This window comes from Dendrobium catenatum, unplaced genomic scaffold (genome assembly GCF_001605985.2).
Source record: "Dendrobium catenatum unplaced genomic scaffold, ASM160598v2 fragScaff_scaffold_972, whole genome shotgun sequence".
Classification (NCBI taxonomy): Eukaryota; Viridiplantae; Streptophyta; class Magnoliopsida; order Asparagales; family Orchidaceae; genus Dendrobium; species Dendrobium catenatum.
Window position 1 is genome coordinate 159,487 of NW_021319434.1, and position 12,064 is coordinate 171,550.

The 12,064-nt window shown below is 34.4% G+C and overlaps 1 protein-coding gene across 5 annotated transcripts; it reads right to left on the minus strand.

Annotated features, from left to right (window-relative positions):
• Window positions 1-353: 353 nt before the first annotated feature.
• Window positions 354-4,772, minus strand: LOC110113107 (putative leucine-rich repeat receptor-like serine/threonine-protein kinase At2g24130). 5 transcript variants are annotated; one of them, XM_028697557.1, is made up of 3 exons: window positions 3,759-4,770; window positions 1,883-3,680; window positions 354-928 (listed from the first exon to the last, which is right to left on the minus strand). In XM_028697557.1, exons 1-3 carry the CDS (start codon window positions 4,416-4,418, stop codon window positions 510-512), a joined length of 2,877 nt encoding a protein of 958 aa, XP_028553390.1. In that variant the 5' UTR covers window positions 4,419-4,770; the 3' UTR covers window positions 354-509. The 5 variants fall into 5 exon arrangements, with proteins under 5 accessions (XP_028553390.1, XP_028553391.1, XP_020701193.1 ...); XM_028697558.1 differs by having other exon boundaries at window positions 1,883-2,818; window positions 2,903-4,769; XM_020845534.2 differs by having other exon boundaries at window positions 1,883-2,830; window positions 2,903-4,768.
• Between the last annotated feature and the right edge of the window lie 7,292 nt (window positions 4,773-12,064).

Below are 12,064 nucleotides of genomic sequence, written 5' to 3' on the forward strand. Positions count from 1 at the left end.
GGTTTGATGTTTAGGGTTCAACAAATGATATATTGTATAATTTAACAAATATACTCATAAGTTTGATTAATTATATTTTGCATGTTTAATGTGTGAATTTCATTTCAGAATGATTTCAACAAAATTTCTAAAAACATTTGTGCACACTGATTTCAGCACCTCCACCCCCCTCTTATGCCTAGACTCCTCACACCTTACCTATTATAGGGCATTATATTAGTGCTTAAGAAGATAATTAAATAATTCTTAGGTAATCTTAGTTTTTTAGGTCTCATCATTTTAATATTCCATATCTTTATGATATATATGAACTTTACTAACACATTGCTTCAATCAAACATACAGAAGAAAAATACAAAAAGTATACTAACTGCCTCTCTTAGAATAGAAACTGAAACTTGGAGGCATTCATCAGTATACATTTCAGTAAAACCATTTGGATCAACTGACACTTCAAATGTTTACAGAAAGCAAAGCTACCTGCCTGTGTAACTGAACAAGACTAAAGTTTACCAGTACTGTTCTGCAATTGTTGATGAAGATATACCATGAGAGGATGTGAATGTGGCAGTACTATCTCCTCCTAAATATCTTTTAAGCCTTTCTAAGTCATCTGCAACATCAATCAGTGTTGGCCTCACGGAAGGGTTCTCTTCTGTGCAAAGAAGCCCTAATTCAATCATCTCTATGATTGCAACTTCCCACATGTTTCTTATTTCTTGGCTCTGATTCTGTAGCTGTTGCATTACAGATGAGTTGATAATCTTTTCTGGCTGATTAGCAAAATGATTTCTAACCCATTTCGGCAGGATTAAGCCTTCTGTGAACATTTCATCAGTAGGTCTCTTCCTTGTGACCATTTCAAGCACAAGTACACCAAAGCTGTAGACATCTCCCTTTGCTGATGCACTTCTACCATATCCATACTCTTGATATGTTCCATGCAAACATATTTTTCAAAGTGAGATTCATAAATATCTGACTGCTTCTTCCTAGCATATAACATCAATCATCAACCATCTTTTTATGCATATTTAGCTTGTGGTCTCTTAGATTGTGTTGGCTTTATTATTATTTTTTGGATTGTTATTATAGAATATAAAATCAACTTTGTTATAATTAAGATCCCAAAAGTTAACCATAATTATCTTTTTTTTTTGTTATTTTCATTCCTGAGCTTCTCTGATATAGTTCAACATTTTATATGTTGGTGCAAAATCTTTAACATTGATTTCAACTTCTATTTCTGGCCCTATTATTATGTGTGGATGCCAAATGCCGTCCGGAGGCCAACCGGAATGCGCCACGCCACTTCTTCGCTCGGTATCGTTTATGTGGCGCATTTTGATTGGTCTCCGGATGACGTTCTGTATCTGATCTCGGCATAGAATAATTTCTCTTATTTCTGAGAGAACAAGGTGGCTTTGCCTTCTAGCACCATACCCGACGTCAAGGTGTTTTGTTTCTTGCTTTTATGAAAAAAAGTTACCTTGTTTATTCATTCCTAAACTTTATTCACACTAAAATATCAATGTTGCAAGGGCAAGCAAACCGGATTGACTTTGATGATGTAGCTTGATATCAGAGAATATTTAAAGAATAAATGTCTGAGCTAAATATTTTATGAAAAGCTATATGAAATGCTGAGTTTTGGCAGCAGGAAGAGATGAGGAAAAACTTATCTAGTTAACAGATTATGCCGATTTATCTTTGCATATCTGTTAACTAATTGTAGCAGGTTTTACAAATTGAAGAAAGTTTTCATTAAAAAAAATGCAAAGAATCTTCAATTTTCCTGTTTCATTTTCTACTTTTTTCATACAGAAATTGTCATGTTTATCAGAAAGAAGTCAACATATTAATTGTAAAGATAAAGTCTTACCAGGAGCGACATACCCAATTGATCCACAGAGCAGGTTTGCGGTTGAATTTGTTGTGTTCTCACAAACTGGATTCCCCTCTGCAACGGTCATGACTAGTCTAGAGATTCCAAAATCTGATACAAGAGCAGTCATGTCCTCATTGAGAAGAATATTACTTGGCTTCAAATCGCAGTGAATAACCTGAACTGGAGAATGATGGTGTAAATATGCCATACCCGCAGCAACATCACTGCAGATACTTACACATTCCATCAAGCTCAGCTGCGAGAACCCTGAATTCTGCTCTTGCGGGTATAAATGGCTCTCCAAGCTACCATTAGTCATGAAAGGCAGAACCAGAGCTTTGAAGTCTGCAAGGCTGCAAGCTGTTATGATCCTAATTAAATTCCTGTGGCGAATCCTCTTGAGAACCTGACATTCTCTGTTGAAGCTACTCGTGGAGTTACTGCTCTGTAATTGAAGAACTTTTACAGCAACCACAGTTCCATCACTCAAGATTCCTCTATACACACGCCCAAAACTCCCAGAACCAATCAGTCTGGCTTCCTGAAATCCTCCTGTTGCTTCCGAAAGTTCTCTGTATGTAATCCTCGGGTAATTTGTTGTCAGATCAGGAACTGACTTACTTGAAACAGTGTAGAAAGCCTTAATCAATGCAGCTTTGATATTCCTGCAACCAGTCACTGCTATGACTGTAAGGAGGAAAGCAGACAGGGAGACGATAATTATGAGCAGGGCAAAGGATCTTCTCGAGTTTATAATTCTTCGAGCCCCATGTTTACAACTAGGAAGCCCTAGAAGCTGTCCACAGAGATGGTTTCCTTCAACAGATTCAAATGTTAATGTGTCGAAAACCCCACCTGTGGGTATTTCTCCACTGAAGTTGTTGAATGAGAGATCGAGTTGCTTGAGGCTGGAGAATTTTTGAAGAGAGGCTGGAATTTCACCTGAGAGAAAATTGAATGAGAGGTCTAAGGATTGGAAGCTTAGTAAATGGCCCAAGGATGAAGAAACTGCACCTTGAAGACTATTATTCGACAGGTTCAGCAGCTCAACGACTTCGCAGCCTGCAAGAGTGGACGGAATGCTTCCGTAGAAGTTATTTGACGAAAGATCTATCGCTCTGACCTTGTCCATATTGCCCAGCTCCATGGGGATCATTCCTCCTAGAAAATTATGAGACAAATTGAAGTAAAATTCCATTGAGCTCAAACTTGCAACTTCTGCAGGTATTATTCCTCTAAGCCTATTGTGAGACAAATCAAGAAGTTCTAGCTTCGTGCTTCCTAGGCTTGAAGGTATCTGTCCTGAAAGAGAATTTCCATTAAGGATAAGGGTTCTCAGCTGAGTTAGGTTTGCTAGAGAGGTTGGGATGGCTCCAGAAAGCTTGTTTTTTGATAGATCTAACAGTCCTATACTATTTAGAATATGAGGAGGTGAAGGAATTCGGCCACTTAGAAAATTATTAGAGAGCCAAAGCCTTTGCAGATTGGGGAGAAGAATCAATTCCTTGGGAATGGTTTGATCCAAAAAATTGTTTGAAAAGTCCAGCAGCATGAGTTTTGAGAGATTTGAAACATTTGTTGGGATGCTTCCATGAATAAAATTATCTCCAAGATCAATCTCTGTAAGATTGACACTTAGATGACCTATTGTCAAAGGAATCCTACCTCCAAGATTGTTTCCAGATAGCTCAAGCTCCTTGAGATCTGTGAGATTTGATATGGAGTTAAAGAAAGGTTTGAGATTTGAATTCTGCTCATCACTCGAGAAGTTGTTGCAGGAGAGATGAAGTATCTGCAAATAAGGCATTTGGCTCAAAATATCTGATGGCAATATACCAGATAAAAAATTTTCTTCAAGATCAATTTCTACCATTTGTGTTAAATTTGAAAATGAGACTGGAATGTCACCAGTTAGTTTGTTCTGATAGAGAAGGAGGTTCTCAAGTAAAAGAAGTTGGTTTCCAAGCTGTGGAGGGATTGATCCCGTGAAGGAATTATTGGAGAGATCTATGTAACTCAATTTTGTACAGTTGTATAAGAGAGAAGTAGGAAGCCTGCCGTGGAGCTTGTTGTTACTGAGGCCAATGTAGCGAAGCTTCATTAGCTTGGCAAAACTCTCAGGAATCTCACTTTCTATCTCATTTCCTTCTATTCCAAGTAGTTCTAAACTTGACAAAAATCCTATCTCTACAGGAATTGGACCTTGAAGGGAATTATCAGACAATTCAAGTAGCTCTAAACTTGAAAGATTGGAGATGAATGGAGAGATAGTCCCAACAAGACTTTTGTCCTTGAGATCAAGCTTGATCACTCTTGCAGAATTCGGATCACAGACAACACCATACCAATTGCAGAGAGGATTAGTTTCATTCCAGTCTGCGAGAGCTTGCGTCGGATCAGCAATAATTCCCTTCTTGAATTCTAAGAGAGAAATCTGGTCCTTGGTCATTCCAAAGATGAGATTGGAAGGTAGAAGATAACAAGGAAGGAGGAGCAGGGAAATTGCAAAGGCAATTTGGGAGAGATGCATTTTGAAACTCTTCCTTCTACAACAATGATGCCATAAAAGCTATGCATGCTCTTTTGACTCCTATGAAGAAGGTTTCCATAGAAAAAATATCTTGCTGAATAATTGATTGCTTTGTTAGAATTTTATCTGATGTGGGGTAGTGATGGCAGAGACTGAATAAGGCTTTTTGTTAGAATCAAAATTTGAGCAATATTGAGACTTCTTGTTTTCATTGCACCTGTCAATGATATGCATACAGTATATGGGATCTAATAGAATCCTATGAAGAATTCAAGTTGCTCTCTCATTATATTGATTAAGGTAATAAATGGTTCTTATTTGTGTTCTTCCTAATCTCTTGTTTAGCACCCTATAGAAAACAGCTTTCTCTTAATGTTCCTTCCTTCACAATTTCTTATTCAACATGTGGGTAAAAAAGCTATAGTGCAACATCTCTCTCTTTCTCTCTCTCTCTCTCTCTCTCTAGAAGTTTCTTTTTATTTCATATCTAACATTACTATATGTAAAAGATTTCTTCTGGATACATCTTATAAAGATGGTGGCTAATGATCACCTGTGGTAATTCCATTATATGTTTAATTTAGATTAATGTGAAGTGAAGATTAGCATCATCTGCTTTTTCATCAAATGATAGCTAAACCACATATAGTTCCTTCTAAATTGAGATCTTTTATGTTTTGTTTAATTTGATGAAAGATCCTTATAAGTTTTTTATGTTGATAAAGGCAATAAAGATACAGGCTTCTGATAAAATATTTCAGTCTTTTGCATCTAACATAAGCATGCTTGCCATTTTGTCCATCGGAGAGATGAAGCTTACCTAAAAATATATTTTTTATTTGCACAAATGAACAGTTTTATTGGCTATAAGGATGCCGGAGCTAATTGGCTGATAATTTTTCTTCTCCTGCTACCATGCCACAACCTATTTCAGTAAGCATGAGCCAGGTGTCAAAAGAACTATCAATGCTTGCACCTATTTGAGCTGAAAAGCTTAAGCTAATAGATTGCAACCCTATTAAAATTTTTATATTCAATGAAATGACACTTAATATATGCAGTGTAATTTTAGCTGTAATAGACCTAGTGAGGGAATTGTGACTTTGGGCAATCAAGTCATTAATAAGAGTATACGTTTTAGATATCTTGAATCTATTGTTCAGAGTGATGGTGAAATAGATGGGGATATTATCAGCAGAATTCAAGTTGGATGGTTGAAGTGAAGGATTGCGTCGGGCTTGTTGTGTGATAGAAAAGTCCCCTCAAACTTAAGGGAAAAATTCTATAAGATGGTGGTGAGAGCTGCAATGCTTTATGGTGTTGAATGTTGGCCATTAAAAGAGAAGCATAATACTAAGTTAAGTGTTGCAGAGATGAGGATGCTCAAGTGGATGAGTGGCTTTACCCTTAGAGATAGGATAAGAAATGAGCATATATGTGAAAAGGTTGGCGTAGTTCCCGTGGAAGATAGGATTAGAGAGAGTCGCCTAAGATGGTTTAGTCACATAAAACTGCGGTCTTCCGCTGACCCGGTTAGAAATGTAGAGGTATTAGATTTGACTTATGTTAAGAAAGGTAGAGGTAGACCTAAAAGGATTTGGTTAGAAAATATTAGAAATGATCTTTCTTTATTAGATTTAAACGAGAATTTGTCATTTAACAGGGCATAATGGAGAAAAAAGATTCATGTAGCCGACCCCATATAGTGAGACAAAAGCTTGATGTTGTTGTGGTTGAATGAAATGACACTTAAGCAGAACCAAAAAAAGTTCAACAGTAGAGTCACACATCTAATCTAATCAAAGTGATTACCCCTTGTGATGATCTGAATTACTTGTTTCTTTGACAAGTGTTCTTGTAAGTTGAGCTTAGCTAACTTTATCATTTAATTAACCTATTTACTATCCTAATCACCTTACAGTTTTCTAATTGGAAGGTATCATGTGTGATGTTTCTGAAGCAAAAAATACATTTAGAATGCTGGTGGCCTCTGAGTTGAACTCCACTTTGAAAGGCTGTCATCATCAACTGCTCACTATGATTATTTTGTGGATACTGTGGCCCATTTCATCCACAATACCACAATAGTGTCTCATGTTCCATCAAATGGGTAAGAGTAAGCCTCTGCATCATTACGCACTACTAAGGAATGATCTGTATAGTGCTCAAGCAAAATAACTTGTCCTTGCCAGTGGCTGTCCTTTTAGCTTCTGTGACATCTCTTAACGTTTTCAGTATAAACATATTGTGATAAGTTCTAATGGTGTTAGGCAGCCATAGTTTATGCTTATTCTTTTTTGTACCATGAATTCTGATTTGATAAGGCTTTTGCTGTAATGTAATGGTTATTTGAACAGGTTTGTTGAAGTATTATTGGAAAGTTTTCATACTAAGAAGCTTTAATTCAATAATTCCAGTTGATGATTAGATTGCCCTTCTTAGGAAAGCTTGTCTTTTTCTTTTAGTTGTGTTATCTGCAACTTAATGGTCTCAGCACTTCTGAAATCAGCGTGGAGTCTATACTGTGAAAATCATAGTCTGGTAACTTATCTGTAATGCAAGAATATGCAGATAAGATTTGTTCATGTAGAGTAGCTAATCAAAATGGTTCCTACACTTATTATGAGCTGCAGTCAATTTAGTCCTATCAACTCAAATTAATAAGATTGTCAAAAAAATTTGAAAAATTGGAATGTGAAAATTGAAGGGAGCTGCAGTCAATTCAAAGTGAAATGCTGAAAGGACTGATCTAAGTTTTTCATGAAGATGAATTATACTAACAGTACTATTAACAGTGATTAGTTAATAAGCTTTTTTAACACTTTTTTTAGTTATAAAAAACACTTACATTACATGAAAATTTAGTGTATAATTATTTATTTTAAATTGATTGCAATTGAAATTGGTGCAAGCCGTTTGAGGTTTGAATAAGGCTTCGTTTGGGACGGCTTTTTTACTGCTTTGTAAAACTAAATTTTAGTACAAAAATATCTTAAAAGTAGGAAAAAAGCAGTTATCTAAGGCTTCGTTTGGGACTGTTTTTTTATTGCTTTTTAAAGCAGCTTTCTAGTAAAAAAATTTTATTTTTTAAATAAAAATATGCTTTATAAACAATAAAAAAGACATCCAAAATTAAGCCTAAAGCTATCCCAAATGAAATCTAAGCCAAAAACTTAGCTTGTGAAGAATCAAATTTACACCGTTCAAGATGGGGGATGATGCAAAGGGGTTAGGGATCTGAAGCGATCAAATAAGAGATCGAAGAACCCCACAGTGGAAATAAAGACTTGATACGTTGATGTTGTTGAATGAGGGAAGAAACTAAATATGGTTTGATTTATTTGAGAATTTGCATCAAATCTATCACAAATTTAAAAAATAAAAAATTCTATCACAAAAATTTTATTTGGATTTGAACGAGCTTAAAATTTTTACTAATATTCTAATCCAATTGAAAATGATCTATTTAAATTATTACTTTGCTGTAGACTTTCTTGTTTGAAAAAAAAAGTTTTGTATCTAAATATCTAAATATCTGAATGAAGATTAGACGTATAAGCTCAAAAAATATGAAAAGCCGAAGAAATCTACAGCAAAAGGGCACAGAAATATTAAAATATGATAGATGAGGACCACACAGATCTCAACAAAAGCATCTAGCACGACGCATTTGGCAAAAAGAAAGAATGGAATGATGAGTTCCATAACCATTTGAGCAAGAATTCAATAAAAAAATAATAATAATTTAACAGTCTAATTTTCATCTAAATAAAAATACAAAACACTAATGGAAAAAAATAAAACATAAAATAATCTATTTACTTCCTCCCCTCTCTCATTTTATCTTATAGACCTCAGCTCTTTTCTTCTTCTGTTAGTCATTCAAAATCTACTAGCATAAATGATTCTATCTTTCTAAATGGAACATAACTTGTTGAGGCTTGCTCCTACCACCTCACGGATCTATATGAGCCTTTAGGCCAACTTTGACACCTGTTGTCATCTGTCATCCAACACCCCTTTGTGACTAAAACTTATGGTCATTGCTCTCTAACTAGTAGCATCCGGAGATGATGAAGAGTAAACACTACAATGATAAAACAGGTAAGAAAGTAAAACCAACAGGAAGTAAAGGACACCATGATTTAACATGAGAAAATTTAAAATAGGGAGAAAACTACAGAGCCACAACACACGAAAAAAACCGCTATGAAATTTTGGAGAAATAAGTATAGATCTATCTTCTTTCTCACTCTCTTCTTGCTTCTCTTCTTACATGTACCATTCTCAATGTTTTTTACTTAAAATACAAGAGAAAACCAAGTAAAATAACCTCAAGGGACGCAACCTTAAAAAAAAAAAGAGAAATAAAATCGTCAAGTCCGTCTCGTAATATTGCGGCGCTAGTTTGGGGTGCTGCGACACTCAAGCTTCTGTCTTACACCGTTGCAGCATCGCATCTATATAGTTGTGACGTTCTGCTCTATGTTGTTCAACCCTGGAGGGCTTGGGTATGCAGCACAGGGGCGGTCGGATTTGCAGAAGCGCCGAGGTGTTATATGGAAAAAGAAATTTCCTAATGCTTTGCACCAAAACCCAAGAAGGGGATAAATCCCATGAACCTCCTAACGAGCAAGAGAAACTTGAAATTCCGAGGAAATAAAACAATCTGATTGATCAACACAATCAGATTCAACACATAACATCTTCGTCGATAGTCAACATTTTCATTCACCACTGCTAAATAAGATAAACCCACACAATCCAACCTTTTGCATTGCAATCCCACTACTAATCATGAGAAGGGTTAATCATTAAGGATGGATCAATCAACAACTTGTATTAGTGAAATTGTTTCAATTAGATCATAAGTTATAATATATATATATTAAGCACTACTATATAATATTATCAAAGAAATGGCATGCTATAGGTTGTGTTAGGCTTTGTTTGGGATGACATTCTTACTGCTTTTTAAAACAGTTTCTTAGTATAAAAATTTAAAGTTCAAGAAATTTTTGCACTAGAAAGTTATTTAAAAAACAGTAAGAAAGCCTGCACAAACAAAGCCTTAGAATGGATAAATAAAACACTTCTATTAGTATTAGTTTACAATTATTTTCTAATTTGTAATATTATTTTACAATTATTTTCTAATTTGTTGCACTGCAAAAGAAACATTAGATAATCAAACCATTAAAGTAAGCTCTAAAATAATTATTAAAAGTAATTATTATATAATAAAATTTAGTTGAATGAAATTTTCAAATATAGTAAATTTTCAGCTTTTCCACTTAATTAGTACTCTTGGGCTTTATTTAAAAGCCCCTATGGGTTGGTTTATATTCGGGCCGGCCCGACCCATCTGATAGCTAGCTTTCCATGAAAAAAAAATTCATTAATAATATTGCAGCATTGCTGGCTATTTTCATCAATAATAAATACAGAAAATAGTATGCGCAGAAATAATGGTTTGATTATCTTTGACATAAGGGGGATCCGCCCACGTGCATAAATGTATACATACATATATATAATTTCATTTTTAACACTTTTAAGTAAATATGTTTATAAAATTTTGAAGAATACAAACAAATTATCAAATAGAATAAAAATTGTTAGACACACTTAGTCATTTGTCATCTTAGTTGTTTACGAAATAATATGTGCACAATAATGTAGAATACTTTAAGAAGTTCTTCTAAACAAAATGTAAAGTAAATATTCGAAATGATAATTGAGCAGCAAAAAAAGCCACCACGACCATCAGTTAATGATGCCAACATCCGCGGCCATCAGTCACTGTCGATGCCATCGACATCTGTCTCCGTCTGCTACCGACTACAGCCATAGTCTCCATCGCTCACCACCGCAACCTTTACATGTATTTATTTTGCTTCAACCCAAATAAAAAAAAATTATAACATACATTTACTCAACAATCATCCAAATAACTTCAAATATTTTAAATATATTACATTTCACATAGTAGCTTAGTCATATATGTTGCTTTCTTACACGAAATAACATGTGCACAACAAAGTAGGATATTCTAAGGAGTTCATGTAAAAGCCCAACTGTCTCTACCTAAAAAAGTTAATGACTTGTTAAATAATAGCAGAAAAAATCACCACGTACTCAGCCATTATTCAGATATAATGATGGCCATATAGAACTATTAGAGAAGTAGATAACTTTGCAATCATTATTTATGCAATGTCAACATATTTTGTATTTATCATAATATTATATGAACTAATAGAAACATTCACATGATATTTAGGGACATGAACATTTCGCATGTTAGGCAACAACTTTGTCTGAATTTTGCAAAGTCAAAGAACTTTTGGTTAATGGTTGTAAATTTGAATTTGATTTTGTAATTTTTTAAAATTGAATGTTCATTTGTTTTTAACATTGTCGTGTCGAGTTCCAAGTTCCAGATGAAAAAAATAGAAAGTTGCGTTACGTAATCGTCAGCCAGCGTAAAATTCGTCGAATAATTATGACATAAATATTGATTTGTTTTTACGTAGAATTTGGAATATAATTATTTTATTGCTTTTTGATATGTAATTACTTTCATTTTTATTGATATATAATTTATTATGAGAATTGTTTTAATATGTCAACATCATATATGTTTTTTTTTTCAAAGGTTGACATCTTTTTCATCATCAAAATCTACTAAGCAGAAGAAGACGATGGAGATTAATATGGAAGGGGTTAAGAGGCTTCTACAAGAGCTTTATTGTTAGTTTAGAATTAGGCAATATGTAATGTCAAACAAAATCTAAATTTAGACATGAAATAGATTTAATAATGATTCATATATCAGATTGAATGATTGGGATTAATTTGGTTTCTAATTAAACCATTTAACATTTGTCATTGATACATCATAAAAAATTATCTTGATTGAGCACAAATATTGAGACAAATTTGAGCTATGATTTTCCAAAATGAAATTCGGGACCATCCAAACTCCAATTTCAACAAACTTATAGTGGAACCAAACATCTTGAAAAGAAGAACCCAACGACATCAAATTCGACCGTTGGGTTCGTCATTTGGATCTATTTGGGCTCGAATTGGGTCGAATTTAATGTCGTTGGGTTCGTCATTTCGAGATGTTTAATTTGACTATAAGTTTGCTGAAATCAGAGTTTGGATGACACCGAATTTACTTTTGAAAACTTCATGCTCAAATTTGCCTCGAGATTCGTGCTCGATCAAGATAAGTTTTTGACGATGTATCACTTATATAGGCCAATGAAGTTGGTTGCTAGAAATATTAGTACATATATTCAAAATTACTGATATTTCTTGAGCTATTATTCCTAACATGCTATTGCATGATAAATCCAGCTTAACGCAATTACCAAGTGAAGCTGGCATGTGAGCTAAGAGCTCATCATACAAAGAAATACTGTACTGATTTGTAACAAAACTCCAGCATTTTCAGATATCTCACCAGGCAATCTAATTACTAGACAAACCAGAAAAGCCAAATAAAAAAGTACAGCATATTATCAGAAGGATTGCAGCAACTAAGGAGCAGAGGTCTCCATATTAGGCTTGAGATAATTGCCTGAATCAAATTAGAAATGGAAAAGAGAGGTTTGGGTTTAAGTCAGCACTTAACA